General features: G+C 44.6%; 2 protein-coding genes across 3 annotated transcripts in view; one reads left to right on the plus strand and one right to left on the minus strand.

The window, feature by feature from the left end:
- Positions 1-12,913, minus strand: RNF8 (ring finger protein 8). 2 transcript variants are annotated; one of them, XM_059467917.1, is made up of 8 exons: positions 12,629-12,913; positions 10,224-10,352; positions 7,947-8,684; positions 6,797-6,859; positions 6,338-6,427; positions 5,060-5,167; positions 3,825-4,036; positions 1-2,012 (listed from the first exon to the last, which is right to left on the minus strand). In XM_059467917.1, the coding sequence occupies exons 1-8, from the start codon at positions 12,716-12,718 to the stop codon at positions 1,973-1,975; spliced, it is 1,470 nt and encodes a 489-aa protein (XP_059323900.1). In that variant the 5' UTR covers positions 12,719-12,913; the 3' UTR covers positions 1-1,972. The 2 variants fall into 2 exon arrangements, with proteins under 2 accessions (XP_059323900.1, XP_059323899.1); XM_059467916.1 differs by having other exon boundaries at positions 3,832-4,036; positions 12,629-12,912.
- The window catches only part of AARS2 (alanyl-tRNA synthetase 2, mitochondrial), a 17,944-nt gene continuing 12,733 nt past the window's right edge, over positions 12,886-18,096 (plus strand). The window contains exons 1-8 of the mRNA XM_059467915.1: positions 12,886-13,252; positions 13,592-13,780; positions 14,415-14,560; positions 15,316-15,510; positions 15,992-16,136; positions 16,554-16,699; positions 16,999-17,107; positions 17,434-17,472. Of these exons, the coding sequence (XP_059323898.1) occupies positions 13,028-13,252; positions 13,592-13,780; positions 14,415-14,560; positions 15,316-15,510; positions 15,992-16,136; positions 16,554-16,699; positions 16,999-17,107; positions 17,434-17,472 (1,194 nt within the window). The 5' untranslated portion in view covers positions 12,886-13,027. The remainder of the gene's footprint in view (positions 13,253-13,591; positions 13,781-14,414; positions 14,561-15,315; positions 15,511-15,991; positions 16,137-16,553; positions 16,700-16,998; positions 17,108-17,433; positions 17,473-18,096) is intronic.

The following is an 18,096-nucleotide window of genomic DNA, read 5'->3' on the forward strand; positions in this document are numbered from 1 at the left end:
TAATAAAATAAATATGTATTTTGCAAAATGAAATGAGAAAAAAAGCACAGCAGTATGGAAGAGATACAGAGTCAAAGAATTCAGAGTCCTACATAACCAGATTTCCTTCTACTCCTCTTCATTGGAAATGCCTGTTCCACATCAGCCTGTTTCATGAGCATATTGAGGAATGCTCTTCTCTTGCTCATTCTAGAAAGCATCTATTCACAAAAGAAACTCTCAAGAGCACATAGAGAAAATGAACATTAAAAGATAAAGAAGAATACAGAAGATGTAATGTCTCCTTCACAAAAGAAACCTTACAGTAAAGTTTTAAGCAAGCTGCCTGGCCCACAGATCAGGCCTCCCTGTTTGAATCCTACTGACCAAATTTGTCAGCACTCCTCCCTTAGGACATCATTCATGCACCTTTTAAATGGGATCTTTCTTGGGGGAAGCAGGTAAGAGGTATGATTGTAGCTATTAAATTAGCATTAGGGTAGTCACAGTCTTGAAGGATTGGGCTGTCTTTGATCAGTTCCTGAATACAAATGTCTTTCAATTAACTTTACAATAGTCACACTGCATACAGCAATCAAAACATGAAGCAAAGTATTTAAATTACATAGTCGGTTTTCTAAAAAAAGCCTAAGACAACTAGAAGACATCTCAGTGGCTGCACCAAAGAAGACTAATGAGAAATGGGTTTATATTTTTGTTCTTAAACAAAATAAACATAGAACCAAAAAGGTATATACAAAGAGCCAAAGAAATATTACAGATGAGAAGGGCTTCCCCATCCTGTTCTCACAGTGTAAGAGTCCTTTCCATGTAACAGCTAAGTCAAAAGCATAAGTCACTAGAAAATGGAACTCAATAGACAAATACATGATAGGATGAGGCAAGACTTGATCAATCTCTTATGAATGAGTGATTTGGTATGAGAGTAGTACAACCCACAACTCAACAGTTATGTCTTGTAAACAATAAAAAGAAGTGCTTCATTCTGTATCTTATGGTTGTCTATGGATGCTGCTTTCCTACCCTGCCAACAGGACATTTCATTAATTTGGAGAACAGCACACCTGAAGATACAGAGGTTCCTCTCTTGCTGCTGATTATATGTTTTTAAAGTCATTACTAAAAATTTCTGGATGCGCTGCTTCCCAGTTCTAAAATCCTTTATGCAAAAGCCTGAAGAGGGAACAAACCAAAGACACTAAATGAAAAGAACACTAGCTAAAGACTTCTGGAAGATTTAATCTCCTCTATCCCTATCTAATGGAAAATGGGCTACATAAACAGAGCAAGCTGATGGCCAGCAGCTAGCTTACAATGCACTTGCAGCCAACAGTGTCTGCATCCCACCCTTTATCACCTTCAATGCCAAAGGCCTGGGATGACTCTAGTTGCCATATGAAATTCAAGAGGAAAACCCACATTGGCACTTTCTCCTGCTATACCTATCTCCTGCCTGCTGGTGGGGATGGCCAAGTTCTCAAAAGGCTTGGGACATTCCCTCTGCTGCCTGAAATAAGGGATGCTGATGTAAACATGTAATTCGTTAAGGAAAGGGCAATGATTCAATACAAACTCTTTCATTACACTGAGCAGGTCACAAGCTAAAGTGGAAGTTTAGGGTTTGTAATTCAATTAGACAGCATAATGGCAGTCTGTTCTCTCACAAACCCAATTTTGTTTTAGAGATCAAGCTTCTGTGCATTCATTTGGAAAACAAGATCCTTCTTCCAAATGCTGCTAGTTTACAGCTCCAGCCTCTTCACAGGTCCTTCCAGGTGCCCAGTCCACTCCTCCAGCAGCAGTCAACCAAACACCATTAGGCTGGTTGGAGGCAGCACAGGGGCAATGAGTCTGCAGTAACAATGTTCAGATAACATAGTAGCTTTCACTATAGGAAGAATCCTCCTCAGAGTCCTCACTGTCACAACTGTTCATTGACGAGATGGAGTAGGTGGTAGAAGGGACACCGTTGTCACTGTCTGTGGCTGGCTTCACCATCACATTCTGTTTCTCTGCATTCAAAACACACAGAAACAAAAGTTAGCTGTGACCACTGTACCCACAAGTGCTAATTACTACTCCTCTTAGAAACTATGTTTTAGCTTCTCACAGTCTTTCAAGCTGCAGGATATAGGCCTTTTTCATTTCAGTTTTCAGCAAAAAAAAACAAATGAATGGGAGTTATTTATTTGCTTGTTTTAAGTGCTCAAAAGTGTTCTCTATGTCTTTTCCTATTAAGGTAACACAGGTGAGGAGGAGACATTCTCCACCCCTTCACAGGGACACAACAGGCAATGGAAGTGGCTAACTATTTCAGTGTCTTGCCAGGTAAGAAAAGGAAAGAAAAAGCGTGGTAAGGGGCTCTCAAACAGGTACTGATTGTTCAGGACATTTATAGCCTCATCAAAAGCTTCATCTATTTAAGATTGCAAGCTGTCCTTCTAGTGCTGGGGCTACTAAGACTCCTAGAAAGGTTTCTTGGAATGCCTTGACAGCTTCTCAAGTGTGACTTCCAATATCATTCTTCTTTTAATAGGTATTTCTTAGGAATTAATTTTAAATAGACAAATGGTTATCTTCATTTCAATCAAAATGTTTCCATCACGGCACAAAAAGAGACACAGAAACCATTTCACCTTCCAGCTGAAGTGTGTCACAGTAAATGTAAATTATTTCCTACTGGTAGCTATTTCTGAAGGTAGGCTAAGAACTCATTTGCCTTTTGTTTGAACAAGGATGAAGACCATTGGTGTAGCACACAATGGGCTGCACTGAAGGCACCACTTCAGCCAGTGCCCATCAGCCACCTGAGCAGACACCTAGGAGCACTGTGGCACTCTGCAGATGCATGCATTGCACAGGGGCTGCCTCAGTTCCACAGAGGTAAAAGCAATCGTTGTAGCTGAGCCAGGCAGCCTCTCAGCAGTGCAGCCCTTCCTGAGGGAATCAGACTGAAAGGCTTACATAGGTTATCATTTCAGGCTTGAACTAGCACTGCTTAGTCATGTCATTCTATGTCACCATGGCACATCTATAAAAGCACCTTTCTTTTGGTAAAAATACAATTTGATACACTGCAAAATTAAGGATCATGCACTCATCTCTATGAAGGGAAAACAAAACAATTACTTAAGAGAACACAGCAACAGAAATTTAAGGGGTAGCAGGAACAGACATCTACATTTCAGCACCTAGATACCAATGTCAAGTGCTCTACAAAGAAATTTAGAAGGAAGCAAACTAGAAATAACCCATACTGGGGTTATTAATAAAACAACCACCATGATGCACGTATTTTAGCAACAGCTAGGCAAGATGTTATGCCTGTAAGCCACAGTGGCTTTAATTCCACAAAAATAAACATGTCAGAGCAACTGTCAGTTCAGTCATACTTACATGATATACCAGTGTCTCTTTCAGAGATTTCCTACATAAATCTAGCACATAGAAAAGAATTCAGAGCTTCTTGTCAGGTCTGCTGAGTTTCTGTAATTATGTACTCTGCAGTTTAATCAAAAGTGCCTGGTACATTTTTCAAGGACCATTCTATGTATTTTTGCTTTTATTAAGTGATGTCTTTGAAAGAGCATGGTTAAACTAAGTTTTCCTGCCAGACCATGAAATTCATACTGAAGTCATTTTCCAAACTTTGTACTTATTTTATTTTACTATGCAGTAAAGCTCGTTAGTAGACAGACCTCATTATTATTTTTTTAGTGTTTCTGCAGTATTCCCTGAGCATCTTCTTGGTATATAGGTGCCAAAGAAAGTTGTGCAAAACAGATGGAATAAGAGATTGTACTCATTATGCCACATCCACCCACCTCTCACCTTTCCGCTCTCTGATAAGGCTCAGGCGATGCTCTTTCATTTCCACATCCAGTTTTTCTACCATCCTGTTAATGCAGTTGTCCAGCACCAGAGAGCGTGTCTGTGATTTGATCTCCTGCCTGCAGATAGGGCACTCCACTTTACGTTTTGTCCACTCATTGATGCAGTAGGAGCAGAAGCTGTGTGCACAGTTCAGAGTCACTGCCTGTGGAATTCAGCAGAAGGACACTGGTCACTGCAAGCTCATACAGGCACTGCCAAGCAAAAATGTACTGAATACAGGGAACTATTAGATGGATATTTTGTAAAGAGAAAGGGACTGGAGAGCCCAAAGCCTTTAGGGCCTTCACAGGAGTCACACACAAACTCCCCCAGACCAGCGTTACAAGTCAGTTAATAGAGTCACTGTAAGTCACAGCAAGTCAGAAACAGAGAAAAGTAATTAATTTTTACAAGTTACCCCAATTTGAAAAGCATAACTTATGGAAAAAACTCAAGATACTGCAAAATAGCATCTTAATGTACTGAGAAACCAGAAATTAAAATTTCAGCTAGCTCTTAAGCCATTATAACAAGGCTAACACAACAGGTTTCCCATAGTAAAACAATAATGTCATGAAACTGACCTTATAGCAAAACATAAACAAAAATAATAGTCTACACAACAAGTATAGCCTATTACTTGTAGAATCAGTAATAGCCTATTACTTGTAGAATCAGTTACATTGTTCAGATAATCTTTTTCTTTGAGAAATTGGCCTGTTTTCATTAAAACAGGCCAATTTCTCAAAGAAAAAAATTATCTGAACAATATAAACATACCAGGACTTGACTGAATACTATACCTCCCTTCCTTTACTAACCTCTCCATATAGCTAAACCTCAAACAGTCCAACTCTAGTCAGCCCCAGGCAGCTGTCAGCAGCAACTCAGGGCACCAGTTCAAAAACCTACACAAGTGCTCCAAACTTATGTGCATTTTAGGATTAAGCACTCTTGTCTATGCAGATAGAGACATTAAAGCTGAACTTGCAGTCGAGCAAAGAATAGTCAGCGCAGACAGAATAGATCTCTGGATCAACTCTTTCCCATAAGAACTCACTGTGGGTCTGTTGGGACTGTTAAACAGGGTAAGTAAGGAAAAGGGCTTGAATACTGTGTTACTAGAGCTATGGAAAGCTTCTCAAGTCTCTTTTTTACTGGCAAACCCATACAGATTTAAACATACCTCGATAAAGTGCTCAGAACAGATTGTGCACTGCAACTCATTCTCCAACACATCATTCATCTGATTCAACACCTCTTCTTTTTGGGCTCTCACCTTTTCCTTCTCCTCCTGGTGGAAAAGTACATGTTGTTGTGTATCAACAAAGAACAAGGTTTTTCTCAACTGACATGAGTGTGGGCAGGGGAAGAAAATCATACTGCAGATCTCCACATGTCAAGTGGAGTGGATATCTATCACATACCCAGATCTGTAATCTCTTTCCTCTTTGTAGTCTCAGCAGTATTGGGAATATTCCTACCCACTACAGAGAACTTGGAAGAGAGAACAGCTATTACCCAAAATTCCCTTCAGCCTAAAGGAACTACCAGCAGATCAATCTTTTCAGAATCTTTTTCAACCTGTTCCTAGCAAGAGTTTGGCTTTAATCAGTTTTTTTTGGTGTCTGATATAAAAAGCGGAACACTCAACAGACTAAACACCTCAAATACAAAAAAAAGGAAGGAATAAAGTTTAAAACATCCACTTGCATTTAACAACCTAATAATCTTTTTGTTTGTTTGTTAAGAGTTAAATTAGGCTGATTAGGCTAAGTGCCTGATGTATTTTCTAAAAATAACAGGAAAATTCTACTAACTGAAGCTATAGTTGAAACAGCAACAAATTTCCAAAGATGACATTAAAAAAACAAAGCAAACTGCCAGTGGTGGACAATGTGATAACTTCCAAAAGTAAGACACAGGAAAGGATCTCCTTAATTATTTTCTACTCATCACTTTGTGTCAAGGGCAGGAAGAACTGTGGTTTATCTCATTCATTATTCAAATTCCACGTTAGTTCTGTCCTACAGTCCCTTCTGGAACTGCTGTCACAATGTACTTTTACTTGAATACATTTTAAGTGAAAATGAAGCACCTCACTTTTCAAACACTTTTGGTTTGTCAGTGGATTTTTTTTCCTGTTATTTCTGGCTTGATTTTTTGCTTGTTTGTTTTTCAAAGAAAGGGTGCAATGGGACCATTTCTCTTCCAAAATGCACTGTTCAGCTGCTATGGGCTTTCTTTATGGTTGAGAAAGATCTAGTAACAACTGTTTGACACCAATTTATGAAAAGGGCAAGGTGCCTCCTTCCAGTGTCAGCTGCCATCTCAAAACACAGAAATTTTGCACTATAGGAGGCCAGGCAGAGCCAAGACAAATGTTAAATAAACCATTTCCTCTGCTCATGCAGCATATAATGTTTCACTTATGAATAAAACTAAGAATGCAGTTATTCCTTACCTTGGTTTCTTCCAGTTCTTTATTCTTGGCTCGAATTATCTCCTCAAAATCTTGTTTATTACGATTCAGTTCTTCCATCAAAGCACGATGCTGTAACAACACCATCCCAGAAGTTATAAGGGTACCATTCTAAGCTATCCTATTAAAGATATGTGGCCATAGTTATAAGGTTCAGCACACTCATTTCTCCTATTCTCCTAGAAGAGCAACACATGCAAGTTGAGGTATTAAGGCAGTTTATCCTTAACTTAAAATTGGAATGCACTGCCAGTTATTTATGACCTTCCCAGTGCCATCACACTTTGCATTCCCTCTTCCAGGTTACTCTTTCACTTCAGTTAGGTTTCTTCAGTCACCTAAGGCACAGTCCTTGTCTTCTACCAAGAGGCCACAACATTTGGAAAGATTTAAATATCCGAGCTACACAGTTAGACCAAACCTAGACTCATAATCACTTGCCTCTTGCAGGACCTGGGCCAGCTGCTCCTTCAGATTCTCTTCCCCTTGTTGACATTTTTCTCCCTGGGTGGGGTAAGAAGCAGGGGGAAAAAAAAAGACTTGAAGAACATAAGAGAGAAAATTACTACGCTGCACACTCTCTTTAGAGGATATGCTTAAGGAAACAACACTGATTTCAATAAACAGTGATATGTTCCACTCTTGGGTTACATATGTACAACAGAAATTAGAGCTACCATTTACTGTGATGAGTTAAAATGGATATATCATTTACAATTCCATATTTGTAATATCTCCACATTATTCTAGCTCAAAAAGCACCAGCATATTCATAGAAGCAAAGAGATCAGCAACAGCCTAAAAGATGCAACTCTGTCTTTGAGTACATTCAAAGACTTCAGAGATACTTAAAGCTCCAGGTAAATGTCCCATTGTTTCTAAGGACACAACTCCGAACTTTCTGTACTTCTCATACTGGTATCTTGTCTTTAGCAATGGACTTTAAGGAAGTAACTAATAAATTATTAGACTCACTCCAAGATGAATCCTCACTTTCTTTAAACCTGATTTTGAGTGGTCTCGAGTTCAAACAGATTTTGGTCTGTTACCAAAAAAGCAACTTATCACATATACTTACTGCTTAAAGGTACTTACAGATTGCAAGAAAGGGTTTTTTGAAAGTAGGAAAATAATCTCCTTCCCCCCAGGGATTAAGGCATGCAGTATTTCATTGACTGTAAAAACAGTGCACTTGCCATGCAAACTGGGCTTTACTTCAGCCATATACTGAGAGATATTCACACTTAAAGTAATTACTTTTCAACTTGTCCTCTCTATAAGCAACAGAGATCAGGCAATGACTTTCATTTTCTTATTTAAAAACATGCTTCTTTCCAACTGAAATGCTTTATTTTGCACCTTTTTCTGAATTCCCCATGCAGCCAAATCTCTTTTGTCTCTGCACTTTCTTTTGGTATATGCACTGTGATACGTGCTAAGTTAAATACTTCCACGAAAACTTTAGTAGGGGTAAATCACACAAGCACTATTTTTGTTACTGTACAGTTCAAGAGCTATTTTGGATCAATGCCTTACACGAGGCATTCCATCAAAGTGAAGACACAGGTCAAAATTATTGCCACCACTATACCTCTAGCTTCTGCTGCTCTTTACAGAATGTCCTCTCCAGCTCTTCCACCTGCTGCTGCTGATGCTCTTGCTCCATGCAGAGTTGGTTCTGCAACTCCTGCAGCTCCTGTTCCATTACTAGGATCTCCTTCTGATCACATTTCCTGCGCTTCTGCTTGACATTTAGAACTGCAGTCTGCTTCTCCTGCACTTTAACCTTTAATTTCATTGTATCTTCTAGAGATTTCCTCAGCTTTTTCAAGCCAGTCCATGACTCTACAAGACCAGAGCCTTTCTGGTCCTGCTGGGGGACAGTCACAGCTTTGAAGTGCACAGGGCTACCATGCACTGGAGCACCGTCCCCCTCACTGGGCCCAGGAGAAGGCAGCTTGACATCCATCTTCTCTGTTAGCCGTTTCACCTCTTCTGCCTGTCCCCATGATTTATCTAAAGGTTCATTGCCACAGGACATTCTGTCTCTTTTGCATCTGGAGTTTGAAGGGCCTTCTGATTCACATGTCTCCAATTCCCCCAAACTAAATTTACGTTTAGGTCTTGAACTCTTAGCTTTCCCCAGGTCACTTCTCTGGGCTAAAAAGGGTCTAATTTTCTCCCATTCATCTTTAATCACTTCATACTCATATTCAGCAGTCTCTCTGTTTTCCAAAGGCACTCCCAACTCGATACGGTCTCCTTCAGCAATAGGATAGACTTTTGATGGATCCAGGCGCTGTTTATTAAGCCAAACTCCATTTAGACTCTGCCAATAAACACAGAACCACCAAAGTTTAATATGTAGTTACAGCATCCTCTGAAAGTTATTTCTGGCAACTGTAAGTAAACACAGCCAGCCTCTTCAGTGCTTCAATCAGAACAAGCCACCTTCTTCAAATAAACCTTGTAATATCCAGTTTACAGGCTCAGTGTTGCATTTATTACAGTTACTGCACTGTATTATTTACTGCACATTATTCTTGCATTACAGATTTTGTGTACAAGCACCAAGAACAACATTCTGACATATGTGCTTGTGCAGAAGGGAAACAATGAATGCTGAGGGGAAAACCTGCACAAAAGCTTCAGAAATAAGAACTAAATAATAAAAAGACTCCACAATAGATCATTGTCAGTAACATAGAATACTACCGTAATTTTTCCTGACAATTAATGTTACCTGAAATTCCAGAAAAAAATGGGAAATAGAAAGAAGCATTGGCTATACTCCTTGCAGAAAACAAAGTTTTTCATAAATACAAGGAGACTGTAAAGAAGGAAAATGTTCTTCTAGAGATAATGTTCAAAGCACAAAAATGGTTTCAAAATTAGCTCAAGAAATAATTTTCAAAACCAGCAAAACTGGTCTATGCTCTGGATGAACTGCAGAAACACTAGGAACTGACATGTCTCAATTAGATTCAATGAAAGAAGCTGACCAACTGGTCAACCATGAAAACAGACAGGAAGTGTTAATAGTTAATCTATGGTAGATGTTTCCTATCATGCACTAGCATTAGGTTTTCAAGTTTATACATGTACTACAAGAGGGTTTTGTTTAAGAGCAGTGTAATTTTAATAGTAGCCACTCCATTCCTTTCTGACTAATCTGCTGTCAACCCAAACATCCTTCAAATCTGCCTGATGAACGTTTTTGTTCTACCAGTGCTGTTTTAAAGCAAATTATTCATTTTACTGTTTTCAGACCAAATTAGAAAGTAGAGAGATCATGATATAAAAACAGATTACTGAAGTCAAAGTGAGACCCAGTTGAGAACTCTTGACATCAACATTTTATCCTAATCAGCTGAGAAGAACTTTCAGGACAAACTCATTTGAACACAACATGAAGCATGGCTTTTCTAACACTAGATTCTTGTTGACGTTGATTACAATTAAAGCAATTGTGTCACTAAAATAAGGAGTTGCACTTTATCTTTTCATCAGCACTACAAGAGTGTTATCCTTTTGAAAGGATAAAATCCTATGTCAAAATTCATGTAGGATATTTTTTAAGAAAGTGACACCAAACAAGTTCACAGACTGCAAGGTGCCCTTGGCCAGGCCACACTGGTCTGAAAAATGCTAAACCAAGAGTTGGATCTACATACAGAAAGTAATCCAGTCTGCATCCCTACTGCAGCAGACTGAAGTTTCCTGCTGGAAGTGCACAACAGGTAAAACATGTTCCCATGGACCTTCTATCAAACTTATGCTATACCATAGCCTATTCACTGCTAGATCCAAAACAATGGATTCTATTCAATGAATCTCAGAGTACAAGGTCTTCAATTGGTCTCTGTACCTTGTTATCCTTGACAGTCCACTGCCCTTCTGCATTCTGCTGGAAGACACAGTGCTTACGAGAGATCATCAGGGGACAGGTTTTTGACACCAGCTGGTACGTGATATCTAATCCTCGGCCAATAGTCACCTAAAAATAAAGTAGTGTAGTTATTGCAATCAGTAATGACATGGTCATTTCAGGTTATGGCACTTCCATTTAAGTACAGCAAAACTCTAGATCAACATCTTATGGTTATTCCAAAAAGTTTGGCGTAATATGATTCTTTTTCATTTAAATTTAAGAGTATATAGAAAATGGAAGCTTACAAAGTATTATCTTTCTCTCCCACTGAGGAAATTTTGATTTCTCTGAGGCACATTACAACCTTGGTTTTATGGAAATCTTCCTCAGCACCAAAGCTGCTCAAAGCCACTCACAAAACATCTATGTCCCACCTCACTCATTATCTAACCATTTCTTCAAACTAGCCCTATTGTGTGTGGATCTCAAGATTACTTTTTACCCTCTTCTTTTGGTAGTTGCATCTGTTCAACCATTTGTGAACAGGAAATATACAGGAAAAAAAATTGTCCAGAAAGCTGCCATCAAAAAAAGTGCACACTCAACATTGCCCTAAATACACAGTACTTGTATAAATCATATTATCAATCTCATGGCTCAGAATCTAAGCTACAGATGCAGCTCATAACCAGTAGTAAAAGTGATCTAAGTAACTGGATTAGACTCTTAATAGTATCTTCTGGAAGAAAGGACATAATTTAATTGTACTATTGTACAGTATCTTATTAAATCTCATCTAATTTCAGATTGCCATAAAGCACATCCCTGCTCTCCCTCTCTCTGCTGCCTCCTCTGCACACTTCTCTTAATTCATATGTGCATTGCATTACCTGAGCAGTTCTCACTTGAGTTTAGAGCAAGAACTCAGACCCCCATGTCATAACCAAAGGCAAGGAAGCAAATTAAGATGACAAAAGCAAACTTAACCATGTTAGTGCCCACCTCTTACATGTTTCATATATGTTTTTGTCAGCATGGATTGCATATGTAAGAGGTACAGATACTCAAATGGATAAAGACTCCCTTCTTCATGAGGATTCAAACATAAAACCAGCTTTGCATTTGTCCCTGCAGTGGCATCCTCAGGGCCCAGTCACACACATCTGCAGGACCTCACATACCAATATGAGTGACAGCAAGCAGGGCCAGTCACAAAACTCCCCCTTGATCAAGTTCATTTAGCAAACAGGGGCCCAAGATGTTACCCCTCACCTGCTGGAGTTCAGTGCTGCTCACAGCAGTACTGGCAAATCACATCCCATCCCCACACATCAGCACTGTCCTTTGGCACCAAAGTGGTCACAGCACCAAGCCTGACAGGGTTCAAGAAGTGTTTGGACAAGACCCTCAGGCATGTGGTGTGATTCTTAGGGCTGTCCTGGGCAGAGTCAGGAGCTGGACTCTATGATCCTTGTGAGTCCCTACCAACTCAGGTTATTCTATGATTATAATTAAAATCTTCAGCAAAAGCAGTGTGTGCTCTGTGGCCTGGCACACCTACAGCACCAGAATGCCATCAGCCTCCCGGCTGTGAATGACAACCACTGTGCAGACAATCAGAGCAGTAATATCCCAAACTGGATTCCCTGCACATTTACCAGTGCCCTGGCTGTAAGTTGTTACCTCCAGTCCTTCACTGAGGAGATCTGCACATCTCAGGGCTTCGAATCCATGATGGGAGAGTAACAAAAGCACACATTTGGATGGGAGCCTTTTGCAGTGTGTGAGCACAAGGCCTTGACCACAGCATCAGCCACACTACCTGATTTTGACCACCAGAACAGCAATCCTTTTACGCTGCCCCAACGTGATCACATATCTTTGCCTGCTGGGTTTTAGGGAAGGGTACCAGAGCCCATTTTTCAACTAAAATCCACGATCGCTGAGAAAATGGCTATTCCTGTACCGCACCAAAACATAACCAATACAATTTAAACGCGACCTCATTTACACCTGAATACCTAATGTCGTCGGACTGTTAACCTCGCCAAAAGCATCGCTTTGCTAATTACGCTACGGATTCCCTTCGTCCTCACGTACGTTACCGTCACACGAACAACTCTATCTAAATACGACAGAAGAATTCAGAGATATAAACAAGCGAAGGCTTGGCCAAGGCGACCCCAGCGCCGGGTCCGCCCTCCCTGCCCGCGGGCGTTACCGGGGCTGAACGACGCTCGCCCACTCGGGCGGCCCGGCCGGGCGGCCGCTCCCAACGGCCCCGAACGGAGGCTGCTCCTTAAGCGGGAAGCGCTGTAAAAAACCAGGAGACCGCACCAAACTGCGCCCCGAGAGCCGTGCCCACCCGCCCGCTCGGAGGGCCGGAGCCCGGCGCGGCTCACCTGCGTGCCGGCCTCCAGCAGGAGCCAGTCGCCGCTGGCCCCGACTCGGCGGAGGCACCAGACCAGGCACGGCACCCCGCGCACCGCCATGGCGCCCGCCCGCCGCGACCGGCGGCAGCGATCGCTGCGGCGGCGGCGGGGACGGCGCTCGCCGGGGACGGGAGGGGCGGGGCGGGATGTGAGATGGGGCGGGATGGGACGGGATGGGATGGGATGGCCGCCCCTACCGAACCCGGGCTGTGACCGGGGCCCGCGCGTGCGCCGCGGCGACAGCGGCGCGATGCTTTCCCACCGTCCCGCGGTGCTTCTCCGCAGCCCCGCCGCGCTCCTCCGCGTCCCGCCTTCCCCTCGCACCGCCCCTTCCGGGCGCCCCGGCGCTGCCATCCGCCGTGGGGCACCATGGCTGCGGCCGCCCGGCTCCGGCGGCGGCTGCTGCTGGAGGTGCCGTGGCGCTGGCGCTGCAGCCCCCGCCGCGGCGGTGCCGCCTGCCCCTCGGCGGGGCAGATCCGCGCCGCCTTCCTGCGCTTCTTCGAGGAGCGCCACGGCCACCGCCGCCTGCCCTCGGCCCCCGTGCGGCCCCGCGGCGACCCGCGCCTCCTCTTCGTCAACGCGGGCATGAACCAGGTGCTCTCCCCGCTCCCCTCCTCCGGCTCAGCGGCGCTCCGCGTCTCAGGGTGCCCCTGCCACGGCGATGTCCGGCGTTGCTTTGGGCTGCCCGCACCGCCGTCCTCCCGGGCGCCTCTCGTAGTGCTGTGGCAGTCTCCCTCGCTGGCCATAGTTAAGAACCATGTGAACACAATCCTGTGCCGTGTGTTCTAGAACGAACTTGTTTAAGCGGGGAGGTTGGACCAGATGACCCACCGTGGTCCCTTCCAGCCCGGCCCGTTCTGTGTATCAGGAGCCCCAGGCGCAGGCCCCTGCGCGGGGTGGCATCTCTCCCCAGCGGGTGTCTCTCGTTTCCAGTTCAAGCCCATTTTCCTGGGCACGGTGCACCCCCGGAGCGAGCTGGCCCAGCACCGGCGCGTGGTGAACAGCCAGAAGTGTGTGCGTGCGGGAGGGAAGCACAACGACCTGGAGGATGTGGGCCGAGATACTTACCATCACACCTTCTTCGAGATGCTGGGGAACTGGTCCTTTGGGGATTACTTTAAGGTGAGGTGACTGGAGTGAACCCTTTCTAGGGGAAAACACAGCCTGCCTTTCAGAGCTGTGCTGTAGTGCCATAGGACTGTGTGCAGAAGGCATTTTGGTAAGATCCAGATTAATTCCTGGGAACTCTGTGGCCTGGAACAGAGGTGGGCTCTGTCGCTGCATGTGTCCTGCAGACTCTCAAAGCACTCAGCCTGCCAAAGCTGTAACCAACATGTAAAAATGAAAGTTTTCTGTGAGAATGCCAGTGTTGACCACTTAATATGGTGAAAAGAGGTTACCAGTTCATTTGACGATTATTACTAGAAATTTTGAAAAGGGAAGAAGAATAAAGGATGCTAGGTTTTTTAGGTGGTGAATACATGTTTCCTTTTGAAAGAAAATAATCCATGTAACTCTGCCAGTAAGCACATAGATGCACACCATGCTGAAGGTCTCACAACATTTTAAGAATGTCAGTTTTCCACTGGCAGCAGTGATCTGTCTCACTCTCCTGACCTTCATCCTGTTCTTTGCAATACACCTGAAAATTAGAAAGGGAGAGAAGCAGCTGAATTTAACTTCTTTGTTGTTCAACTCCCACTCTAAAGACCCTTCCTGAATTACTGTGCTTCATTTATGTTCCCCACCTGCTCAGGAGGAGGCATGTAGCATGGCCTGGGAGCTCTTGACAGAGGTCTATGAGATCCCCAGAGATCGTCTCTACGTCACCTACTTTGGGGGCGACCCCTCGCTGGGGCTGAGCGCAGATGAGGAGTGCAGGGACGTGTGGCTCCGCCTGGGGTGAGTGTGTCACTGAAGAGGTTCTGAGCAGCAGGTGCTGACATCTCACTTTCCACAGTTTGCATTTGCTCTTTAGTTGGTCAGCTGTAGGGGCCAGAGAGTGTGTTTTCAACCCATTTTGTTTCTGGTTTCTTTGGGCTGTTAAAAGTCAGCTGGGCTCTGAGCTCACTGGGTCTCTTGAACTTTTGGTTCATTCTCAGACAGTGGGGGTAGGTATGTGCCTAAAACTGGCTGGCCTGGATGACGTATGTGCAGGATCTCTAGTGCTTTGCTTCCTCTCCATCATGAGAGTATGTTCTCTGAAAGCAGGCAATGGCTGCTTCAGTGAGAGGGTGCAGCCATTGCAGAGAGCACTGCTGTGCTTTGGGAGCTTGTTCCAGCTGGATGTAGGCTTTGAACCCAAGGCAGCCAGCTCTGTGCCACTGATGGTGTTCAGGTCTTGCCTCTGCCCCAAGAGCAGGGTGCTCCACAGACCCAGTGGAGAGCCTGTCTTGGTCATCAGGGGCCAGGCTGTCTTTGCCTGTCATTCTGGGCTGAGACTGGGGTCCTCTATGGCTTGGCTCACTTAATCTCACTGAGCAGAGTAATTCTGTATGAACAGAAGGAATTAGAGAAGCAGAGGAATTCTAATGTGTTTGCTTTTTGAGTCTGTAGTAGGAAGAAAGGATTCTTTTCTTCCAGCTTTCTCTGTGATCTAGGCTGCTGTGTGGTTGGTGTGAATGCCTCAGCACTGCCATCTCTATTTGCCTTTCCAGGGTTCCTGCCAGTCACGTGCTTCCTTTCTCATTGAAGGATAACTTCTGGGAGATGGGAGACACAGGCCCCTGTGGTCCCTGCACAGAGATCCACTATGACCACGTGGGTGGTGGCAGAAATGCTGCAGCACTGGTGAACCAGGGCAGCCCCGATGTAGTGGAGATCTGGAACTTGGTTTTCATGCAGTACAGCAGGTACCAAGCACATCATCTGAACTCCAGAGCCTTTCCCCCTAGCCTGACTCCAAAATCAGGTGTTCTGATTCTCAGACATCACTGTTTTCCAGAAGGTAGCAATACCAGGAGCAAGAGAGAAGCTATGGAGATTTGTCCAGTATGGCTCTTGGCCCCCTTTATTTTATTTCCCTGTCTTCTTCAGCCTTCACTGTCTGTTCTCCCTTAGTGCTGCATTCCAGAGATCTCTTGAGGTCTGCAGCAGAGGAGGAGGCCTTTTTCCTTACATTGCAGCCTATCCTGACTATGTCATGGTCAGATCCTGACAGGGCCAAGGCAGGCTGCTGTCATTATTGTCCCTGAGCTTCCTTATGCTGGGTCACCTACTGTTTCCATCCCCTCTCACTTCCCCCACTCTCTTTGATTCACCTGTTCCTTATTTTTGCCCCTGAACTGATCCTTGCTTCTCTTGTGCCTTTTATTTTTCCTGCCTGGCTGACAGAGAGGTGGAGGGGAATCTCCTTCCCTTGCCACAGCACCACGTGGATACAGGAATGGGTCTGGAAAGGCTGGTGACAGTGCTGCAGAACAAACGTTCCAACTATGACACAGATCTCTTCACTCCCATCTTGGATGCCATTCACAAGGTGATGGTGCTTCTGCTCAGAGTCACAGCTCAACAAAAGCTCCTTGAACACAGACTGCTTGCTGGGTACTGAGCAGTATCTTGAGACAGGAGGTTATGTCCTGCCAGGTCCAATGCAATGTTCTAGAAAAAAGAGAGAATTCCAGATTGGAAAACCGCCAGGATATCAGCACTGCTGATTCATTTTTCCTTCAAAGTGTCTTATGTTTCTCAGTGCCAGGGCATTGGCTGACCTGTGTTAGGTACAGAAGTCTTGTCTGTAGTGCTGTGGAAGGATTTAATGAATACATCTTAGGTGCACGAGGTTCAGAGGTAGTTGAAAAAACATGATGTCAGGCATAGCTGGCTGTCTCTTGCATTGAAACTTCTTCTGCAGCCACTACTGTCTGCTGACTTGTCTCTCTACTTTCCCTTTTAGGGCTGCAGGGCACCCAGATACCAAGGTTTGGTCGGGAATGCTGATGTTGGGCATGTGAACATGGCCTACCGCGTGGTGGCAGATCACGTCCGCACCCTGTGTGTGTGCATCACTGATGGCATCTACCCAGGCTTCTCTGGAGCAGAGTAAGGACATGAGGAAATGGCAGGGGGTGGAGGAAGTTAGGTCTAGGAAGCAATATGAACAGCCAGGGAAGAGGTTCTGGTGTGGGCCCCAGATAGGGAGTACATGGGCTTTTGGGAAGACAGGAAGATGAGAGTCAGGAAGGGGTGCCAATCTGCAGACTTCCCCTTGGATGGTTGTAGCGTGTTGGGAGCAGCTGGCCTGTGCTGATAAATCAGACCAATGAGCTGGGGGATGCTGGATGTGGCAGCTGGGCAGGGATGCTCACAAGGCTGCCTGAGGAATCCTGCTCTGTTTTCAGACTGGTGCTGCGTCGGATCCTGCGCAGGGCTGTGCGCTTTTGCTCTGAAGTTCTGCAGGCTCCCCCTGGGCTCCTGGCCTCCCTGGTGCCTACTGTAGTGGAAGTGCTCGTGAGTAAAACTGCTGTCTTGGGGGAAAAGGGTCGTCACACATCCTGTTCAACCCCATGTCCATTTTTTGCACGCTGTCAGGAGTCAGTCTTGGATGGGAAAGAGCTCCAGGAAGGTGTACCTGTTGTTATGCATTCCAGCATTAAAACCTCATGTCCCCATATCACTTGTGATGGGAGGGAGAGGACCTAGTGTCACCAATGGTGCAGTCAGCACAAGCATGTGTGCATGTATGCAAGTAACCTCTGTAATGTTTGTGACATGCTTTGAGATCCCCTGAGGAAGATTCTGAGGATGTTATCACTAACTGAGGCTCACTTCCACAGGGAGATGCTTATCCAGAGCTGACAAGGAATGCCAACCAGGTGAGCAATGTGGAATCCCCTTGTCTCGTTATTTTTGTGAGGCACTGCTCTCAAGCCCAGAAATCATCCCGCCCTTGGGATTTAGCTGGAGGAGTTTACATAGCTTCCTCCGCAGCCATGTTCTCATGGGTGGACTGAGATGTTCTGGGCACAAGTATCTGTGGCAGATTTCCATATGGTCCACTAGGTCCTTACCAGGGACTGCATGTGCCTGTGTAAGGCGGCTGTTGCTCTAAAAAAGCTATAGTGGCTTTTTTGGTTGAGTGCAAGTACAGCCTGTCCTCGTCCGAGTACCCTTTGTCTAAAGTGGAGCGATGACTTAAGGCTAGTCCAGCTTGCTTCCACTGACAGCAACTTCTCTGGCTGTTCCAGACATACAGTTGTAATTGGGTCACAGATATGAATGCCCAATAGGGAACATTTGTCAGCCTAAAGCTTTCCCCAAGTGGATGGTCAATATTTCTTTGACAGGAATGGTGACAGGAGACACAATGACTTTGGCACTGTTCAATAATGCATCAGAGCCATGTTGTGGTGGATACGTGCAGAACAAAAAGGCTGGTTGATATGCTTTGAGCTGACTGAGCAGGGCTGAGCTGAGCGGGGGAACTCCCTGCAACGTGG

This window comes from Ammospiza nelsoni, chromosome 3 (genome assembly GCF_027579445.1).
Source record: "Ammospiza nelsoni isolate bAmmNel1 chromosome 3, bAmmNel1.pri, whole genome shotgun sequence".
NCBI classification, from domain to species: Eukaryota; Metazoa; Chordata; class Aves; order Passeriformes; family Passerellidae; genus Ammospiza; species Ammospiza nelsoni.

Bases quoted from the DNA above. Each gene is read 5' to 3' on its own strand.
- RNF8 (XM_059467916.1), bottom strand. From the start codon at position 12,718: ATGGCGGTGCGCGGGGTGCCGTGCCTGGTCTGGTGCCTCCGCCGAGTC. The intron at 10,353-12,628 runs GTGAGCCGCGCC...CTTTATTTTTAG, and splicing joins TGCTGGAGGCCGGCACGCAG to GTGACTATTGGCCGAGGATT. The intron at 2,013-3,831 runs GTGAGAGGTGGG...TTTTGAATGCAG, and splicing joins CCTTATCAGAGAGCGGAAAG to AGAAACAGAATGTGATGGTG.